The 19,429-nt window shown below is 51.1% G+C and overlaps 3 protein-coding genes across 10 annotated transcripts; 1 reads left to right on the top strand and 2 right to left on the bottom strand.

Annotated features, from left to right (window-relative positions):
• Nucleotides 1-875: 875 nt before the first annotated feature.
• Nucleotides 876-3,484, bottom strand: LOC102794994 (uncharacterized). Its single transcript, XM_006793295.3, has 8 exons — nucleotides 3,186-3,484; nucleotides 2,906-3,083; nucleotides 2,749-2,825; nucleotides 2,500-2,680; nucleotides 2,186-2,434; nucleotides 1,398-1,569; nucleotides 1,230-1,327; nucleotides 876-1,135 (listed from the first exon to the last, which is right to left on the bottom strand). The coding sequence occupies exons 1-8, from the start codon at nucleotides 3,339-3,341 to the stop codon at nucleotides 1,023-1,025; spliced, it is 1,224 nt and encodes a 407-aa protein (XP_006793358.2). The 5' UTR covers nucleotides 3,342-3,484; the 3' UTR covers nucleotides 876-1,022.
• Nucleotides 3,485-3,524: 40 nt separating this feature from the next.
• LOC148101866 (uncharacterized) lies at nucleotides 3,525-6,175 on the bottom strand. Of its 2 annotated transcripts, none has more exons than XM_087845037.1 (3): nucleotides 5,815-6,175; nucleotides 3,946-4,144; nucleotides 3,525-3,772 (listed from the first exon to the last, which is right to left on the bottom strand). In XM_087845037.1, exons 1-3 carry the CDS (start codon nucleotides 6,085-6,087, stop codon nucleotides 3,540-3,542), a joined length of 705 nt encoding a protein of 234 aa, XP_087701163.1. In that variant the 5' UTR covers nucleotides 6,088-6,175; the 3' UTR covers nucleotides 3,525-3,539. The 2 variants fall into 2 exon arrangements, with proteins under 2 accessions (XP_087701163.1, XP_087701164.1); XM_087845038.1 differs by having other exon boundaries at nucleotides 3,946-4,141; nucleotides 5,815-6,171.
• A 54-nt stretch (nucleotides 6,176-6,229) lies between these two features.
• LOC102797456 (SUN domain-containing protein 1-like) lies at nucleotides 6,230-19,389 on the top strand. 7 transcript variants are annotated; one of them, XM_087845035.1, is made up of 21 exons: nucleotides 8,746-9,059; nucleotides 9,134-9,324; nucleotides 9,584-9,610; nucleotides 9,735-10,019; nucleotides 10,987-11,124; nucleotides 11,840-11,908; nucleotides 12,527-12,646; nucleotides 13,974-14,072; nucleotides 14,285-14,360; nucleotides 14,489-14,535; nucleotides 14,667-14,881; nucleotides 16,157-16,414; nucleotides 16,700-16,792; nucleotides 16,878-16,951; nucleotides 17,049-17,187; nucleotides 17,285-17,563; nucleotides 17,697-17,781; nucleotides 17,866-17,981; nucleotides 18,100-18,267; nucleotides 18,340-18,432; nucleotides 18,755-19,389. In XM_087845035.1, exons 1-21 carry the CDS (start codon nucleotides 8,956-8,958, stop codon nucleotides 18,869-18,871), a joined length of 2,793 nt encoding a protein of 930 aa, XP_087701161.1. In that variant the 5' UTR covers nucleotides 8,746-8,955; the 3' UTR covers nucleotides 18,872-19,389. The 7 variants fall into 7 exon arrangements, with proteins under 7 accessions (XP_087701157.1, XP_087701158.1, XP_087701156.1 ...); XM_087845031.1 differs by lacking the exons at nucleotides 10,987-11,124; nucleotides 12,527-12,646; nucleotides 13,974-14,072 and adding exons at nucleotides 6,230-6,357; nucleotides 7,301-7,389 and having other exon boundaries at nucleotides 8,889-9,059; nucleotides 9,134-9,393; XM_087845032.1 differs by lacking the exons at nucleotides 10,987-11,124; nucleotides 12,527-12,646; nucleotides 13,974-14,072 and adding exons at nucleotides 6,417-7,166; nucleotides 7,301-7,389 and having other exon boundaries at nucleotides 8,889-9,059; nucleotides 9,134-9,393; nucleotides 17,297-17,563.
• The last annotated feature ends 40 nt before the right edge of the window (nucleotides 19,390-19,429 follow it).

The following is a 19,429-nucleotide window of genomic DNA, read 5'->3' as shown; positions in this document are numbered from 1 at the left end:
AGTCTTTAAAAAGATTGTATTTTATTTTGAAAGGTATGTTTGGATGACTTCCGCACTGAAAGCGTCGCTGCAGATACTTTAAACGTTCACTCTGCAGGTCTTGATGCTCAATTCCGATTTTTTGATCAAATACGATTTTTTGTCTGCTCGTTCACACTACAAATAAACTGTGACAGCAAACGCGCTCTAGTGTGAACGCTCAAAGCGGCGCATGCGCAAAAGAAGACGTCACACACAACGCGCTCTGTTTAGACCCAGAGCAACAGTATTGTTTGACTGATGGCCGTTAATATAAAGACTTCGGACTTCACGTTTCCCAATTTTTGCTTTAAGTTATTTTGTTATTTACATAATAATGTAAATAACCTAATAATGATCCTTATTGCTGTTTTAGAGGAGCGCTGCTTCAAAGGATAGTTGCAGATTTCTGTCAGAATCTGCAGATTATACAGAACAAAGAAAATGTTCACGTTTCTCCAACGTTGTCTTCCCAACAGTTTCACTGGATGGAAGCGTTTGCGATGTCTTCTCCGGCGCTGATAATTGGCGTCTGTCTTGTGTCGGTGACGTAAAAGACGGATTTAATGCGACATGACCATCAAACAGCAGCTTTCTAAAACATCAGATATGTATCGGATTCAGCACCACATACGAAAGTGACCCAGATCAGATTTGAAGATATCAGATTTGTGCCGTTCACACTGTCATAGCATGATGGGAGGGTCAAAAAATCGGATTTGATGCTTTCGCCTGCAGCGTGAACGTAGCCAAAACATTTTGCAGCCAAAACCTGATTAGAAGAAAAAAAGCTAAATCAAACTTCCTGTTCCACTCCGTCTTCCCGCGTGTTCCCACACAGACGAGCAGAGACCAGGTAAATAAGAAGTGCTTTATTTACAGATAAATAACAGGGTGAAGACAAACATGTATTTAAATGTTCTTCAGTGGACTCGTGGTGAAGGCCCTCAGTAACAGTCGGCGTGGATACGTTAGAGCAGTTTCCTCCTTCCTGCTCCGTGTCCTCAGACGGGCCTCAGGTCGTCGGGGACGGGGATCCGTTTGAGTTCGTCCACGTAGGTCGAAGGCTCCTTAAAAACCTCTTCAAACAGGAGCTTCATCAGCTCGCTCACATATTCTGGAAGACAGGGAGGTCACTGTAAACCACACTGGTGTCAATAAAGTTGGGGAGGAGCAGTTCAGCCTGTCCTCTGTGTGTGAGCTGCACTCACTGGGTTTGGGCTCGCTCTGCTGAGGCTCGGCGGTGACCTCTGAACTCTCTTTGTGTCTCTCTGCGTCCTCGTTGAAATGCATGGCGGCCAGGTACAGCCTGGAAACGAGAGCCGCTGTCACACAGGTGTTTGAAGCTGTGACATCAGAGCTGAAGCAGCAGCGTTTACCTGCAGAGCACGCCGATGAACGGGAAAGCGACGTTCTTCGGCGCGAAGCGGCGCGCAAGCCAGTGGAAGCGCTCCAGCGTGGACGCCTGGTGGTCGTGACTCAGTTTCCCGACATCGGCGAGGATTCGCTTGTTGAGCAGGAGCTTCTTCAGCTTGTGCAGAGCCACCGAATCTGCAGCCACACAGGTGAGCACAGACACACCCACAGGTAAACAGTCAGCCAATAGCAAAGCAGCAAAGAGTTAAGCCACGCCCATCATAATAAATCAAAATATTAAACAGTTTGTTAATTGTCCTTTTAACGCCCCTCCCCCTCAGCCGAGGCTCCTAACAGCGAGTGGGTGGAGCTTGTGTCTAAGCTGACTATATCAGCGGCGTCCTCTCTGTGATGTCAGCAGGGATGACTCATCCGAGCGCCGAGTGTGGGCGTCACACCCTGCTGAAAGGCCAGCAGTCACATGACTTGACCAGAGGTTTATGACATCATTACGTGCAAGAGGTCAAAGGTCACTGTTTACAGAGGGTTAATTTATTCGTCTTCTCTCTGCGTCTCTGGCGCTGAGAGTCACGCTACATCAGAGTCTGACTGCCCGCGTTACTGTGGACGCCGCCGCTGTGATGTCACAGGCTGGTTAGCCAGGTGAGCGGCGATAAACTGTCAGCCAATGACTGGACAGTTTAATAACCATACATTTTATCCGTACTTCGACTCTCCACCTGAGGCAGAGGCCCGCCCCGAGCAGGTCCACGTGCACAGGTGTGACTGGCTCTGATTGGCCGACGCTCACCTGGCTGGAACCACTTGCTGGGATCCACGGACACGCGGTTCGGATGCGCGCACGTCGGGAACAGCGGGTCGTCGTGAGTGTGGACGTTCTGGATGTGGTTCACGAGGGATTTCCACTTCGCCACCTTCTCGGGCGCGGACGTGGAGGTCGTGGCGCTCCAGTAGACGTGGTTCCTGATGCTGGGCAGCCACCGCCGCACCAGCAGGCACTCTTTACTCTTCGCCAGCTTCTTCAGCTTCCTGGACAAACCTGCGGAGAAAAACACGTTAGCGTGCGTCTGGCGGCTTATCGTCACGTGACCACGCCGTACCGACCCTTCTCCAAGTGCTGGATGTTATAATAATGGCGGACGTTTCGCTTCCTCAGGTATTTCTGCACGCGCGTGTGGCGGTCGGTCACGATGTGGTCCACGCTCAGGCGGTTGACCTGGAGGAGATCGAGGCCTCGCCGCAGAGCCTCCGTCTCCACGTGCGAGCTGCCGCTGACCCCGGCGCTCTGAGAGGATAACCATAAACAGTCACGTGATCGGCTCTCACTTCCTGTTGGCACAGAGCGAGCGTTACCTGAACGAGCTGGATGTCGATGACGCTGCTGCTGCTCAGGTGCATCAGCGTGTAGCTGCCCAGCTTCCCGCAGTGTCCTGTCAGAGGAAATGACATCATCAGGCCAAAGTAACCACAAGGTGACAAAAACAAGACACTAATGATGGCGTTTGCTCACCCAGCAGGTCCGCCCTCATCCGCCCTCCCACCGCCACGCTGCCCTCAGCCCTCAGGCGCTCCATCAGCACCTGCTGGTCCCGCTTCCACTTGTGGTTGATGGCGGGCTCGAGGAACGTGCGGGCGTGCCGCCTGAAGGTGTCGGCCTGGAACACCTGGAGGTTCATGGCTCTGCACACCTGCAGGTGACGCACAGCAGACACGCGCCGTCATGGAGGACGTCTGCACGCGCGCACTCAGACAGTGACGTCACGTGTGCTCGGGTCAAAGGTCGAGGTTACCTTCTCCACGTGACTGAATGAGCCTCCGGTGAAATAAATGGCCGCAGACATCTGCAGGTTTCCTAGCGGCGTGCTTCCCGCCACCGGCTGGCTCTCCCACTTCCTGCTGTAGTCACAGCTGGGGCACAGCTGGCTGAAGGAGACGAAGGTGCCCATCCGCCGCCGCCGCACCTCGCAGCTCAACCCGCACACGGGGCAGGTGAGGAAGAGGTCTCTGAGGCAACTCTCAAACACGACGTATTTGGGGTCGTTGTAGTTGGAGGGCGTGGCCTCCTCCTCGCTGTGTGGGTGGAGAACAGCGGGTCAGACGTTTGCTGCACAGACAGACAGAAACCTGAAGGGGGCGCCGGCACCTTACCGACTGTCGGGCGGCTCGCTCGAAGACTCGTCCGGCTCATACGGCTCGCAGATGGGGTCGTACTGGTCGGATGCTTCAGGGAGCGCTGCTTCCTCCTCTGGCTCCTCCCCCTCCTCTTCCTTCATTTCCAGACGCGGTCTCTTCGCTGGTCTGACACCCGGCTGAATCCCCGTCTCTGATTGGGTGGTCACCGTTCCCACGTTACAGTGCAACACCGAGGCCTGTGTGGCTGAAACGCACAAAACACGTTTTACACTCTTTAAACCTGAACAAAGCTTCGTCTTCATCACCACAAACTATTTCTGACTTTCAGTCCAAAGCCTGCAGTTCCTCCACCAACCAGCAGGGGCCAGCAGTTAGTATGTGGCCATCTTTTACTTACAGTGTGTGGCACATACCCACCTTTGCTTCTCACGTGCTGCTTCAGCGTGTTGTAGGACAGCTGAGTGGCGGCGCACCTCGTAGATGGGGAGTAGGACGTCTGCGTGCCCACCGACACCATGTAGTGACAGAACTGCGTCGCCACGGAGACCTTGGGTTCAGGGTCGGTCTGACAGGCGGTGTTTCTGAAGCGAGTGAGGGGCAGCAGCGCCGGACTCTGCTGACGGGAGAGAGGCCAAATGATATGTAATGCACTACGGAGGACCCAAGGTGCCAAAATAAGTAAATGACTCCATAATTATTCATTTAATATTCGATTAAAACTGTAGACTTTAATTTTAAAAATATAAAGGACTCAAAGCGGAAAAATCAGAGACACTGGTCCACGCCGGCCGCGTTGATGACGGTGCATTAAACAGTTTTGGCTGTCGTCCACATTTATGAACTTTGTGGCTAACGGTTCAGAGGAGGCGCCACGAGGAGCTGAAAATCTTTAAAACAGTTAATGTTTCTGTTTCTTATCATTAGAATGTTTCCCTCAAGCAAAAGCAGAATACATTAAAGTAATGTACACAAAAAAATATTAATATTATCATTATTTTCAACCGTTTATTTTTACATTAATCGCTTCATCACAGATTTCAAATGTGTAACTGCGGACATGATTCCTGCCAGGTAACGGACAGCAGACGAGCCGCTGCACGCTCACCTTCACCTGACAGGTTTAACCTCTGCAAACAAAAGCAGGTGCAGCACATTCATTTCAAACAAATAGCGAGGACTTCCATCATTCCCCAGCATGTTTAAAACGTCAGCAGAGAGCAGGACATCCACCTTTTGCTCTTCCATCATTTTTCCTCTTCTCCGATCCTTTCACTGCTCATACCGAGGCTCGCAACGGCTTTACCTGCTCTTCTTTACCACGTCCGTGTTCAGCAGGCTGAGGAGATTTTCGTACCTGATGATGTCACTCAGACCCAACCGAGGTGTTTCTGAAGCAGCTGACAGACGAATGCTCAGAACGCTTCACCCTGCAGGTGTGTCATAAATGCTGATAGTGCTGTATCGATAAACAGCCAAATTATCGATACAGTGAAAGTATTGGTCAGGCTCTAACAGCACTGTACTGATGTCCAGCAATAATTATGCACAATATTATGATACCATCACTGTACTACGTTTTGTTACCTTTCTTGTGAAGCAGTTGGTGACATGTCTGTGAAAAGAGCTGTATAAATAAACTTTTACTTACTTACCAACTCTAAATATTAAAATAATTAAAAGGTTTTTGGGAAAAATATTGAGTCATTTCTGTTATTTTGGCCGTTTTGGTGCTCCATATACTAACTGCTGATCAGCTCAGGTGTTGGGAGTATTTTTAAAATTAATTCTGGTTCTTAAAAAGAAAAAAGTACAGCTAAGCTAGCGCTGATTTACTAACACTTATAAGGTGTCGCTTTTATGAAAGGATGTAATGACACTTATAGGTTTGGTTTACACCAGAGTATTGACAAATATGGCCAATAAAATCATAGCATAATATTTATTGGTTTTTAACGACTCTTTAATAATACAACCTTATTTACGGAGTAACGGTCTTATTCTTATTGTTAGTTTTTGGCATGTTTGAACCTCCACAGGCGGTCATGGTTTAGCCGTTTATGTCGTTATTTTCAGGCTTTTTCAGTGTTTTTCTGATAAATTCGGTCTTTATTTTGTTTTGGGTTTTTTTTTTTTTACACGTTAACTGAGACCGTTAGCCCGGTTAGCCATTTTTGTTGTTTTTTGATCCCGCCGGTGGATTTAAACCGTTTCTACCGTCCGTTTCCCGGTGATCCGGGACTCGGCAGCTACTCGCCGCGGAGATCCCCGGGCTAGACTGAAACTCACCGCCGCCGCTTTGGACTCCTCTACGTCCCCGTGGATGAACGGCAGCGCCCCGTCCTTCAACAACAGCCTGGCCGAGAAGCCGGCGTCATACTGGGCTTTGTTGACGAACGAGTCCTCTGAGAAGTGGCGCGAGCAGACGTACACGGTGGCTTTGGGCGGCCGCTGGTCTGAGAACAGGTACTGGATCCACTGCTGCCGGATCCGCTCCTCTTTGGGCAGCGCGAACAGGTTCAGCTTCCCCTCGCAGCCGAAGATGCATTTCTTGGGAGACATCCTGGTCCGAGTCCCGCTCCTGTACACGGAGCTGGAAAACTTCCCGAGTCCGAGCGCGAGGAGGAGGCGGAGCCCGCTCCCGTGACCATATAAGGAAATCCCCGCCAGTTAAAGTCCACGCGGCCAAGAGGCACCCCCCCCCCCCCAAAACGGTCGGAGCAGACGCAGGGAGTACTCAGATTACTCCAGCACGGACTGACCTCGTTAACTGAGATTCAGGCCATATTTCACGTTCCCGCCACCACTTTAACACCGTGAATGTGACAGCAGGTACAGGGTCGAACTCGGATGTTTCTGAAAAAAGTTGAATATCCTCAAAGTTATTTTAAAGTAGTTCCGTTAACAAATGATAACAGGCGATATCATCTGTTAATGTGATGTTCTTTGGAAAAAAAATTTTCTGTTTTCAAACGTTCATTCACTGCAATAAAACAACATTTTAATGAAAATGTCTCTATACATTGAGCTCGGAGTGAACGATCTCAAATCAATATATAATCTTTTCATAGAGCGTGTCGCACCTCCGGCCACAGGGGGGCGTAAATCACTGCTGGCGCTATAAAATGCCCCCACTGTAAACCGCTAGTGTTAAGTCTCCTGCCTGTTGTTAGTGTGAATGTGAGTCCCTGAGAGGAGCTCACGGAGTCTGCTTTCATCGCTACGCTGCTAACCGGCGGGTTTATAACGGGAACACCATTTAACTGTCTCCGCCAGCTCTATCTGACGCTCGCTAGCTGCTAACAGCTAGTGGCAGCTTGTGGCCGACGTCTTTCCCTATCTGCCCCGCGCTGCGGGTGAGCACAGCGTTTTTCCTCTCTGTACCGTCCTGATTAACTTTTATTTTTCTACTGTTATTTTCTGTGAGCGCTAACGCTGACGTTAGCAGAGCCACGGTTCGTTTTTCGCGGGGGTCCGCCCACCGTGGGATTTTATTGGCCACGCACAACATCATTTACGTGAGCTGACCGCGGATTGGTTGGAAGCTGACAGCTTGCAGTTAAAAGACTGTACACGTGGGCTCAATTGCAAACAAACAGAGCGGACACGCGCACGCGGGTGTAGAATATACCCGATTATATGTAAGTAGAGTAACGATGGTGATGGAAGGAACAATAAAGACACAAGAATAAAATGTTGGTTTGTGTGTTTACGTGTTTCACCCCGCTGTGCCGTTGATAATCACCTAAAACACACGATCTTATTTTCCCATCAGCCTCTCAGGTGAGGGCGCTCTCAGCAGGTGAAGGGGGAGCGTTGCAGCGCCACCTGACAGCTCAGCAGGAAGTCGGCGTTTATCTGAAGGTGAGGGCTGCTGGGTAACTGAGTCTGAGGTGGCAGCTGGAGGTAATAGCTGATCCTCGTCTCTCGTGTCTCTCTGTGCAGCTCCTCATTTCATTCTCTGACACACGTTGTTTTGAGACAGCTTTCTTCTAATTGGCAGCTCCTCTCAAACAGAAGGTTTGAGTGGTAGGTGGGTGGGGCTCTACGGTGAAATAATGTCCTCCTTTCTAAACCCACTCTCTTCTGATTGGCTGACTTCTGGACTCCAGCACCCAGTTTGACCACATAAAGAATTTTTCTTAGTTTTGAAGTAACATCCTGTGAACACCCGAGCGTGCGAACACGTGGCGGGAAATATCTGACTTTATTTAATTCAATAAAAATATCAGCGTCCTCACAGAGATAGAGGTGTGTGTGTGTGAGCAGCTGACTGACCCACAGACAGGAAGTGTAAGCAGGTTAAAGGTGAACTTCAGCTGCTGGCTGGATCTGTGTGTGTGTGTGTGTGTGTGTGTTAGAGTTGGTGTGATTTGTGTGTTTGTGGCAGCGTTGTTGGCGGCTCTGCCGGCCACCATGAGTGACGAGGACCTGCAGAGCTGGGGCTGGACTGACCTGTGTGTATGCTCGGCTTCTTTCTCTGCGCTGTTGTATGTAGGTCAGGTGTCTGATAAGGTTGCAGGGATTGTGTGTGTGTGTGTGTGTGTGTGTGTGTGTGTGTGTGTGTGTGTGTGTGTGTGTGTGTGTGTGTGTGTGTGTCTTCCTTCAGTATTTCAGGAAGAAGAAGTCTCTGTGTTTCTGCTGAGTTGCTGCAGCGTGTCTGCAGGTTAACAAGTGTTTCAGGACTTGAGTTTAATCATTAAGCTGAAGCTGCTTTTAATTCAGAGTTTAATGAAGGAAACGAGTGTCTGCAGCTCGCTGTTCGTCTGCTCAACACGACCACAGACCTCCATCCATCTGCCTCCATATCACAGGAAATGCAGCTCGGAATACTAATAACATTCCTCCGTACATGCTGCAAACTTTAACGTTTTTAATTTTGTTAAACTGCATTTTATGGCTGACTTAGTGAGACTCTGATTGTAAAATTACAACCTGCTGGAGAAACCTGTTAGAATCATATTTGGGAAGTGTTGTTCCATCTGTCGTCTTCTGTGTGTGTGGATTATTGATGAGATTCATACATCATCACTGACGTAAACAAACTTCTGTATAATTTTACAGAAGTTTGTTTTTTTTAATTGTAGACTTTTAATCAGATTTCTTTCCTCTTTATGTTTGAAAAAAACGTTCCTGGCAAGTTTCGGTGTTTTCTCATCGTGTCCTCTGACATTTTAAAAGCTTTCTTTGCATCTAATTCTTTTATCCATGATGTAAAAATATATTTCCTACTATATCCTGTTAAAATGGTTTTGCAGCTTTATTCGATCAGGTTATTTAAATTGTAACATTTCCAGACTTTGTTTCCATAAAGGACCACGCCTCTTCCTCTTCCTGCTCATCTTCCACGCCTGTCTCCTCAGCTCCACCTACTCCTCGTCGGACTCTGAGAAGGAGCAGCAGGTCGCCTCCTTCCTTCGGGCGAGGGTCATGTCGAGACGCAGCCTGCGGCTCGATGAAGGCCTGCTGGACCGCAGTCTTCCTCGTGGCAGCGCTTCCTTTAGTGCGGGAGGAGGCGACTGGAGGAGCGGCAGGTCGGTGTGGACGTCTGCTGAAGGTGCGTTCTGTTCAGGTTGGCTCCTCCTTCACCTCCTGCCTCCTCCTGCAGGTCGCTGAGGTCCCGTCGTTCCCAGCAGCACTCGGCCTCCTGCTCCGAGTCGCTCCTCGATGCGCCGCATAAACCGACCATCATCATCCACAACAGCAGCCTCCGCAGCGTGGCGTCCGACGCCTCCCTGCTCTCCTCCCTGCAGAACGAGTCCTGCATCCAGGAGCAAACGCGGGTCGATGCGTTCTGGGGTACGACGCCGCCTCATAGATTTATGATGACCTCTGTTTACAGAGCGCTTTACCATGGCAACAGCGCAGGTCATCAGATCCACAGATTCAATATTCTTTGATTACTTTGGTCTGATGTTTTCAGTCGAAGGAAATGATCTGGTTCAGCTCGTTAGCCTGCTGTGTTGCGTTTGAGCGTCTGTGAACACGAGGCTCGCCTTGTTGGACGCACCTGCTCCGCCCGAGGCAGACTCAGTTTAACGTTGATCTTCCTTCTCAGGTTTGGACCACGACTCGGATTCCAAAGGTGAGCCTGCACCCCCGCCCGCCTGCGCCCCCGCCCGCCTGCGCCCCCGCCTGCCTGCGTCTGACTCGTAAAGGCTTTGATAAGGGGACACGATGAGTCATCATGTCCTTGTGTCTGTCTGCAGAAAGCACCGTCGTCGCGGAGCAGAGCAGCGTCGCACTGAACAGCACTCTGATTGGTCTAGACGCCCTCTGCAGCAAACACCCGGGCCAGGCGCTCAGCAGGCTCTTCTGTAAAGACTGCAGCGCTCTGAAATCGGAGCCGCCGCTGGGTGAGGAGGCCGGCTCCTCTTCCTCCAAACACACCACAGACACCTCCTCAACACTGATGGCGCCGCGGCGCTCAGAGTCCAAGGAACCAGAAGCTTCTACCATTTACTACAGAGACCGAAGCCGCAGGAGGAGGACGGGTGAGGCAGACGTGACGTCTTTACTGTGGAAACGACCACATCAGACTTTATTCTTGTTTGTAACAAGATTATAACGACAGCAAAAACAAATCATCTGCAGTAAAAATCTTTTCATTCCTGAAACATTTCAAATCTGCAGAATTAAGACGAAGCAACACGTGTTGAGTTTGTTCCTCAGTCGTTGTGATCAGTGTTGTTACAGGTTACACCAACAACCTCCGTCAGTGCAGCACAGGTTTACCACAGCACAGGATTTATCAGGACAGTCTGCTGCTACCAGTGTGTCCAGTTTGTTCTGCTTCTGCACAAACGTAACACTTCAGCGCCTCCATCAGCTCCTCTGCGGCTGACGCAGGAGGTTGGAGTAGCTGAGGACTCTGATCTGATTGGTGGGTTAGTGATAAACATAAGCGGTGAATGTAAATCAGACTGAAGTTGAGGGTTTGTTTATATGCAGACGAGTTATCGCCCCCATCAGGTCAGCCTGTGAACTACAGCATTCAACACCACCATGTGACCCTGGAGTGTGTTTCTGCAGTGTGACGTCACGCACAGTGACGCATATTTGAGGCTTAATTCTGATTATCTGCCCTCAGAGCAATAAGTCGTCACATGTTCTGTGGACGCCAGTTCTCACTGTAATTATTTAATGACGGAGTGAAGCTGCTGAGCTGATTGGACGGCTGATTCGTTTCTTTGACCTCGCTCTGCTCCACCTTCAGCAGGTGGAGCAGCTGACGGTCACTGAGCAGAGACTGATTGCTCTGAGGCACCTGGGCAGGTGCTGGGGGGCGGGGCTCGTGCAGGCTTCCACTCACATGAAGCTGTGTTTGTTTCCTGGATTTAGGAATTAGCCGAGCGTCACTTCCTGTTCTGGGGCTCTGCTGGCGTGTTTGTGCGGCGAGCTCGCTCACAGGTGTCGGGTGAAGGCGCTGCTCGTTGACTCGTTGTGGTTTGGCTCTTCCAGATGTGCTGCAGCTGTGGCTCGACTCGTGTTGGCTGCGTGTCAGGAGAGCCGCCGCCTGCTGCGCGTCTGCGCTGACGCACACCTGGCAGGTGTGTCGGGGGTCAAAGGTCAACATACAGTCTGATAATGGACACAGAGGTACTGACCGTTTACACCTGTGCACCTTTCTTCTTCACACACTGGTGTAAAACATCTGCTTCACCTGAGCGGGGCGCCGTCCAATGAAAGACGCCGTTTGATTGGTCAGCAGGAACCAGACTCCCTCAGCTCCCTGTGAATGAGCCACACCCACCTTTACCTGCAGAGGCAGCGTTGCGTTACCTGAGGTGGTGCTCTCATGAGGAGCTTCAGGACCTTTGACCTTTCTCACCCTTCACTTACCTGTGTTAGCTCCGCCTACATGACCCCGAGGGTTGACTAAGATCACTTTTTAAAAGAGAATCAGCCGACGCAGCCCGAGGTCAAAGATGTCTACCAACGGCCTTAATGTTGGGATCTTCAGGAGGCCTAACGCTGAAGCACAGGCTTCATTAAACACGGAGGAGGAGCTCCACCCTCACGTGTCTCTTCTGTGGTCATTAGACCTCAAAGGGTTTATTTCCATTTATTTTTAGTCACCTGACGCCTCCTCGCCAAACATCCCTGACTGCTCAGAGCGTGCTCTGGACCTGCAGCCGCTGTGCTTCTTTCCAAATAAGCAAATGGGCTGCACCTCTTCACTTTGGCTGTTTCCCTGGCAAAATGCAAATCTGCCCTCCGGCCGCTCGCAGCGAACATTCAGGCCTCGGCTCGGAGGTCGACGGTGGTGATCCGCTGCGCTCGGTGAGTCCTGACCCTGTTTCCTCTGTTTCAGGTCGACCCGGTGGAGCCACGAGCCTGACGGAGGCCAGCCAGAGGGAGCAGCAGCCCGACGCATCTCTGTGTGAGCAGCACACACACCTCAGAGCGTTTCAGCCTGCTCTTCTCACACACACACACACACACAGTATTTCATGTTGGACGTGTGTGATGATGTAATCAGAAGCTGAATGAAGGGTGCAGCGTGTGCAGACGACAGTCGTGGATGCTTGCTGTGTGATGATGTTTAGGAGAGAAAAGATTGAACTTTATAAAGCAGCGACTCACAGCAGGCTGCAGATTTTCTTTCCAGCCGACTCTGTAAATGTCTCCACCTGCTGGGTCTCTGCAGGCAGCAGGTGGAGAAAACTCCGCCGCTGCACCAACGCCGCCTCTGAAGTGGGCGGTGCTCATGTTACCAGAAAGCTTTAACACTAATGTTCGTGTTCGTGGCGCCGGCTCAGAGCGGCTTTGCTGCAGCAGCGTGTTGGGAACAGTCGGTGTGTGACTGAAGGGTCACAGCGATCGCCTGATACGGAGGTCGCCGTGTGCACGCTCAGGTGTTCTCCGTAAACCTCGAGGCTGCACAGCCAAACTCGGAGCTTCCTGTTTGAAGCAGCGGTCACATGGTTCCTGTGCAGATGTGTCTCCTGTTGTGACTCCTGTGTTTTCTGTCGGTTAAACGCTCTGCTGACGCCTGCAGGTAACGACTGTAAGGACAGACGGCCTTCGCCGATGGATGCGGTCACGTCTCCTCCGTCCTCGTGGTCCTCCCTGGTTTCCTGTTTGTTGGGCTTCACATGGAGCGCTGCTGTTTTCACAGGTTCAATACCCGCTCCAGCAGCCCGAGCTGCAGTTTTTATTCACGTCCGAGTCGAACGTGTTCGGTCGCGGTGTGAGGTCGCGGTGTGAGGTCACAGAGTGAAGTGTTGGCCTGTGACACAAACGGCAGCACTCAGTCTCTGTCTTTGTGTTTCTGAGCAGCTTGTGTGAGAAACACGACTCGTAGAGATGCTTCAAAACACAATTTATCTGTTATACATCCTGTTGACCACACAGACACACACAGACACACACACACACAGACACACACAGACAGGCGCACACACACACACACACAGACACACACAGACACACACAGACACACACACACACACAGACACACACAGACACACACAGACACACACACACACACAGACACACACACAGACAGGCGGACACACACACACACACACAGACACACACACACACACACAGACACACACAGACAGGCGCACACACACACACACACACACAGACACACACACACACACACAGACAGGCACACACACACACACAGACAGGCGCAGACACACACAGACAGGCGCACACACACACAGACACACAGACACACACACACAGACAGACACACACACACACACAGACACACACACACACACAGACACACACAGACAGGCAGACACACACAGACACACACAGACACACACAGACAGGCGCACACACACACACACAGACAGGCGCACACACACACACACAGACACACACACAGACACACACACACACACACAGAAAGCTGCGACGGTTTAAATTTGAATCTTATTTAAACAACATAAACGCCCTCCTGAGTAGATTTGACTTTGTGTTGCCGTGACGACCAATCGGACTCAGCAGCTTGGTGATTGGCTCAAAACTTAGTGATGTTAACAGACTGTATATAAAAGATGGGTGTCACTTGATGATTTTTTTAAAAATTATTTTATTTTATCGTCTCGGCGATTTGACGAATTAAAGAAACAAAGTAATTTATAGAGAAGTTGTGAAATTATGTTTTTGTGATGAACTAAACTTGAATTCTCTGCATTGAAAACTTCATGAACTCTGATGTCAGATGTTTACGTTTCCTCATCAATGACTCATTTCTGTTGCTGTGAAAGTCAAACCGGTAATAACGGCGAGCGAGCGAGCGCTGTGCGGACGAGCTGCTGAGTCACAGGCGCGTCCACGTGTTCTGTTTTTAAGGGCTGAGCTCGCCGGAGCGTTTGGTTTGGTCAGGCCTTAAAAACCAGACTGACTTTGGCCAAAATGGGCGTGGCCCGAGAGCGTCCGCAGCCGCTTCCCGCCGTGCTGACCTTCCTCCTCTCCTCCTGCAGCTTCGGTTCTCTTTGACCTCGCTCAGAGAGCGGCTCGGGCCCTCGGGCCTCTGAGCAGGAAAGCCGGTTCTGCTTCGTGGACCGCCGCACGCTCTGCAGGTTAACGCCGCCATGTGTGCGTTTGATGTGTAGCGGCTTTGCTCCCTGACCCGACCCCCAGCTGTTTGTTGCTTAGCTGCTGTGTGTGTGTGTGTGTGTGTGTGTGTGTGTGTGTGTGTGTGTGTGTGTGTGTGTGTGTGTGTGTCCCTCCCTTGCCCCTCCCATCCATCTGAATCTGTGTTCTGATTGGCTTTATCGTTCTGTGTCTGCAGGTCGGACGGCAGGCGACGCCTTCAGGTGGCTCCACACACGGTGGTGTCACATGACCACAAACACACCGCTGAGTTGGCAAGTTTGAGCTGATTCATTACGTTTCATCATAATCTGCTTCAGACCTGTTCGATGTTCGACGCTCAAATACGTTTAAGCTTAAATAGGAAGGAAGGCTCCCTAAAACATGGCTGACGTCTCTGCAGGTTTCCTGTCCTCCTGGTGCTTCTTTCTCTGCTGTTTCTCCTGTTCGGTGAGTTCATTGATCTTAAATTAAATCAGTTTTAACAGCAAACGTGACGATTCTCCAGACAGGAAACACAGCAGTCACATGATCACAGCTGACTTTCAGGAAGTGATGTAACTGGACTCCTCCCTCCGCAGGTCTGCGCTGGTTTGGTCCAGCTGTTTTACAATTGCTGCTTCCAGCTGTTAACATCACAGAGTTGAGGCCAGCGGTCTCCAACGTCCCCGCTCTGTCCTCCAACAGCTTCCTGTCCTCTGAGAGCCAATCAGGAGAGGGCGACGTAGATGAGTCAAAGGAGGCGGGGCTGCTTCACAGCAAACCTCCACCAGCGGAAACGGCAGCAGGAGAGGAGGTACGACCTCGGCACCGTCGCCAGAGGCTTTCAGCCGGCAGCAGGTTTCCGTTTGTTTGTGCAGTCGAAGGGAAACCAGCGCTGTGCTTCTGTAGAGCGCCATCACTCTCTCAACCAACCTTCATCTGCTCAGGCGTTACCATAATGTCACTGAAAAGCAGTCGCTTTTTGATTTACAGGAGTTACGTAGGGCTGCCGCGATTAGTCGACTATCAAAATCGTCGACGACTGATTTAATCGTCGACACGTCGTTTGAAGCTTTGTAAGATCCCAAAAGACGCAGGAATAAGTAGTAGGATTTAAGAGTGTAATAACGGACTGAAACAGAAGATGGCAGCACTGCATGTACAAGGATGCCAGCTGCCGTTAAACCCTGAAGAAGAAGAAGAAGCTGTGTCCCAGAATTCATAGCGCGGCCCAGCTCAGTTTCCAACAATGGCGGCAGCTAGTTAGTTTTAATATTACTCTTATTATTCTTTCTGGGTCACAAAATAAACGTTTAACATATTTTCAGGCGAGAATGTAGCTGTGTAAACCTCAAATATCTGCTCAGTTTATCAAGACACCACATATTTTCAAAAGCGCTCCGACGTTTTCGGAGACGTCTGTTACCCACTAGCTCGATAGCTAGCCGGGGGCTAGGCTAACTAGAGCCGTGAGAGCACCGGACTCCCGGCAAATCGTTTTCAAACCCACTGCAGTCTTTCGCTACTCAGGTTAAACATGATATATAAGTCACTTAGATAACTTAAAAATGTTATTGTTTGGCTTTTTTCAGTATTTTATTTGTTCCTGAGTAAATCGGTTTGGCTGAGATTAAAGTTATAGTTTTTACACAGCTGAATAAACGTCAAGCAGACAGCTGATTATCAGAAGTGTGAGATGCTCGAGAATTTACTCCGGTGTCCTGTTATGTTTTAGAGAGCAAGGAGTTTATTAAACTTCACCGAAACAATCTGCAGATTTCATTAAAATTTAATAAACAATCATCTTGTCTCTATTTTTAGTTAGCACATACCTTAAACACTTAAAGCTGTAAGCTAATGATAGTTATATAAGAGCAGATGCTGCCGGTGCAATAAGCTGTAGTTTTATGTCCAATGGATGATGATCTGATTAGTCGACTATCAGAATAATGGTTTGTGGCAGCTCTGGAGTGACGCATGTTTATGGGAACAAAAGGCGTGCCTGAGGCCGGCGACGGGTTTGGATAAACTAACATGAATCCTGGAAGTTTCTGAGGTTTCCTCCAGATTACGAATGTGGTTGTTACAGGAAGTGGGGGCGGCGGCAGAAGATGCTGAGAGGCTCATTCGTCTGGAGCAGAGTCTGATGGTGCTGTGGGGGCGCGTGGAGGCCGGAGGACGGCGGGCGGAGCAGAGACACCGAGAGCTGCTCCGGCTCTACGCCGGCCTGCAGCAGCTCTCATCTGCTCGGCGCGACGGCGCGGAGGCGTCGCTGAGCGCTCTGCTGGACCAGCAGCTGTCCGAGCTCAGGAAACAGCTGGACGAGGAGAGGTGGCAGAGGGAGGAGGTGAGGGTCTGCAGCACCGACACTGTGCCGTTAGCTGAGCTGAAGCTAGCACACAGCAGTAGCACCACCTGTCAGTCAAATAGGCCACGCCCCCAATGATACAAACTATAACCTTTACTACAATTTAAACAGTTATAAAATGCAGATGTGATGGAGGCCGTTATCCAGAGAGCAGAACCGTTTCTGTATCGTGCTGTGAACGTTTAACACGGACTCACTGGGCCCCCGCTGGACGCCGCAGGAACTGCACGTTACTGAAACCTCTAAGTCGTCTCGTGTTTGCAGGTTCGCCGGCAGGATTTGTTGCAGTCGCAGACACAGACGTCTCGTCTGGATCAGCTCGAGCTGCAGCTGCAGAAACTGGTGGCCAAAGCGAAGGTGAGTCACATGACCTGAGACGAGCCTGGCATCGCGTTTCACCCGTAAAAGCTTCAGAAATAAAACCGCTTCACTAAAACTGCAGGAGGTTCAGTGGAGACGTGAAGCTGCTGGATCTCTCCTCTCACCCTCGCCGACCACGCTTCCTGCTGCTGTCAGGTAACCTTCGTCATCATCACCTTCTTCAGGCCATTGTAGGTTTATCTGGACCAAAGAGAAGCTGGTGCGACTCCTTCGTGTCTTTTTCCTCCTCCAGTGTTGACCGGCAGTCCCATGATGCTTTGCTAGCGGAGGTGGTTCGGTTGGAGGCGGCTCTGGGGGATGTCAGGCGGGACGTCGAGCTTCTGTCCAGATGTCAGGACGGCTGCCAACAGCTCGCCACAATCCAGCAGGCGGTGAGACACTTGTTTTAACGGTCTCCTTCACAATAAAAGCCTCACTGAATGGTGCTTTTAATGTGAAGGACCAGTTTCCTGTTCTGACTGTCTGTAGATTTTGGGGCAGGTCTCTGCTCAGGTGCGAGAGGAAGTTCGGGCGCTGCTCTTCAGCAACCAGCTGACAGCGGGCGGCGCCGCCCTCCCAGAGTCGCTCCTCCAGTGGCTCTCTGAGCGCTGTGTGAGCGAGACGGACCTGCAGGCGGCGCTGGCCTCTCTGGAGCTCAGCATCCTACAGAACGTCAGCCTGCAGCTGGAGCAGCGGCGCGGCGAGGACACGGTCGGAGAGCCTGTCCTGCATGCTGCCGAGGGCGTCGGGGCCACGGTCACCCAGGAGGTGAGGAGGCGCGGTCAGAGGCGGGCCTAAATTTACCACCTGAGGATGAGTTTGATAAACCTGTCTAACCTTCTGAGTAATGACCTTATCCACGCTGTAATAATCGCCACTCACGCCTCCCTCGTATCCTCAGGATGTCCGTGCGGCGGTGACGAACGCTCTGCGGCTGTTTTCTGAGGATCGAACCGGCCTGGCGGACTACGCTCTGGAGTCTGGAGGTCAGAGTCCAACAGCGGCCGTCTGTGATGTCACGAACCTGCTGTAAGGGTTTACCCAGTGTGGTTTCTGTGCTCGTCCTGCAGGGGGCAGCATCCTGAGCACTCGCTGCTCGGAGACGTACGAGACGAAGGCGGCGCTGCTCAGCCTGTTCGGAGTCCCGCTCTGGTATTTCTCTCAGTCTCCCCGAGCGGTGATCCAGGTAACTCACGGAGCGGGTCGTGTGGTTATGATATGAAGCCTCTCCTGTCTCGACACTTTGTCCTCTCAGCGCTCCTCCAGATGTTTTTGCTCAGACTGATGTGAAACCTCTGCTGCAGCCCGACGTCCACCCGGGGAACTGCTGGGCCTTCAGAGGCGCCACGGGCTTCCTGGTGATCCGGCTCTCCATGAGGGTCCTGCCCTCGGCCTTCACCCTCGAGCACATCCCCAAAGCCCTGGCCCCGAGCGGGACGCTGCACAGCGCCCCCCGAGACTTCGCCGTCTACGTAAGAGAGCGATGGCGTGCGTTCATAAATCCGCTGCTCTGTAGTCTCTGTGTAACCTGAACGCTCTTTCAGGGTCTGGCTAACGAGAGCCGGGAGCGAGGCAAGCTGCTCGGCACCTACACCTACGACCAGGACGGAGACGCTCTCCAGACATTTGCTGTTTCAGTGAGTCGTGGGGCGGGGCTTGTGCTTTTGTCTGTCACAGTCGTTTAGACTCAGTCCAGCTGCAGAAGCCTGTCAGAACCGCAAGAACGAGACAGCGAGGCGGTCACATGACTGCAAAATATGACCTCACAGATCTAAATCTGGAAAAACCACCAAACGAATGATCACAGGCAGGTTGGGGTTGGTTTGCTGAGATGAGCAGAATAATTATTGATCCAAGTTTAAAAGTTTTTTCTCCTTCGAGGCAGAAAACGAGTTTCTTTTGTCTGAAGTTCTCAAATATGCGATGTTGCTGCCTTTTCCCGTCTGTTTGTCCCGTCAGGAGGAGAACGGCGACGCCTTTCAGATCATCGAGGTCCAGGTTTTGTCTAACTGGGGCCACGAGGAGTACACCTGCATGTACCGCTTCAGGGTACACGGGACGCCCAGCGACGTCTGAGCGCGCTCAGACAGTCGAACTATTAGACTCGCGAGCGGGGTGGAGGCGGCGCAGAGGACGTTGTCATCGTGGCCCTCGCCGCTCGCCACAGACATTTCCATCTGGAAGTGATCAGAGTGTTTCCTGTGGAAAAACAACAGTGTGTCATTTTTCTGTCAATAGTTAACATTTCTCTGTTGGCGTTCCTGTTTTATGTCTTTTATTGGTCCGAGCGCCTGTACTGAGCTCAGGCGTTCTCACAGGGCGACCCGTGGACGAGCTGCCGTGTTGATGCAGCACATTCACGGTCCTGAAAACGGCGCCGATCCACAGCGACGCGTTTACTGTCTCCTGGAAAAGCAGCGAGCCGATCCGTGCGACGCAGGCGCCGTTCCCGCTCGAGCAGAATCGTTTAACAGTTTGAGCTTTGTTTGCACAGACGGACAGAAATGTTTGAACCTGTGAAATCCAGCTGCTGTTCTCATTGTGTTTTTTAATCTGTGGTTTCATACTGGACGCTTCTAATAAAGATTTTCTTAACATACACAGTTTGTATCAGATGTGTTTGTTTGAGAAGCT

This window comes from Neolamprologus brichardi, chromosome 8, assembly GCF_056152115.1.
Source record: "Neolamprologus brichardi isolate AB-2024 chromosome 8, ASM5615211v1, whole genome shotgun sequence".
In the NCBI taxonomy this organism is placed as follows: domain Eukaryota; kingdom Metazoa; phylum Chordata; class Actinopteri; order Cichliformes; family Cichlidae; genus Neolamprologus; species Neolamprologus brichardi.
This window is presented reverse-complemented; position numbering and strand designations above follow the sequence as displayed.

Excerpts from the sequence above, each read along its gene's own strand:
- LOC102794994 (XM_006793295.3), bottom strand. The coding sequence starts at position 3,341 with ATGGGCACCTTCGTCTCCTTCAGCCAGCTGTGCCCCAGCTGTGACTAC. Across the intron at positions 3,084-3,185 it reads CATTCAGTCACGTGGAGAAG|GTGTGCAGAGCCATGAACCT; the intron begins GTAACCTCGACC and ends CGTCACCTGCAG. Across the intron at positions 2,435-2,499 it reads CATCCAGCACTTGGAGAAGG|GTTTGTCCAGGAAGCTGAAG; the intron begins GTCGGTACGGCG and ends TTTTCTCCGCAG.
- LOC148101866 (XM_087845037.1), bottom strand. The coding sequence starts at position 6,087 with ATGTCTCCCAAGAAATGCATCTTCGGCTGCGAGGGGAAGCTGAACCTG. Across the intron at positions 4,145-5,814 it reads AGGAGTCCAAAGCGGCGGCG|CAGAGTCCGGCGCTGCTGCC; the intron begins GTGAGTTTCAGT and ends CTCTCCCGTCAG. Across the intron at positions 3,773-3,945 it reads GCAGCACGTGAGAAGCAAAG|CCACACAGGCCTCGGTGTTG; the intron begins GTGGGTATGTGC and ends TGTGCGTTTCAG.
- LOC102797456 (XM_087845035.1), top strand. The coding sequence starts at position 8,956 with ATGTCGAGACGCAGCCTGCGGCTCGATGAAGGCCTGCTGGACCGCAGT. Across the intron at positions 11,125-11,839 it reads GTCTGATAATGGACACAGAG|GTCGACCCGGTGGAGCCACG; the intron begins GTACTGACCGTT and ends CCTCTGTTTCAG. Across the intron at positions 17,782-17,865 it reads CTACGCTCTGGAGTCTGGAG|GGGGCAGCATCCTGAGCACT; the intron begins GTCAGAGTCCAA and ends CTCGTCCTGCAG.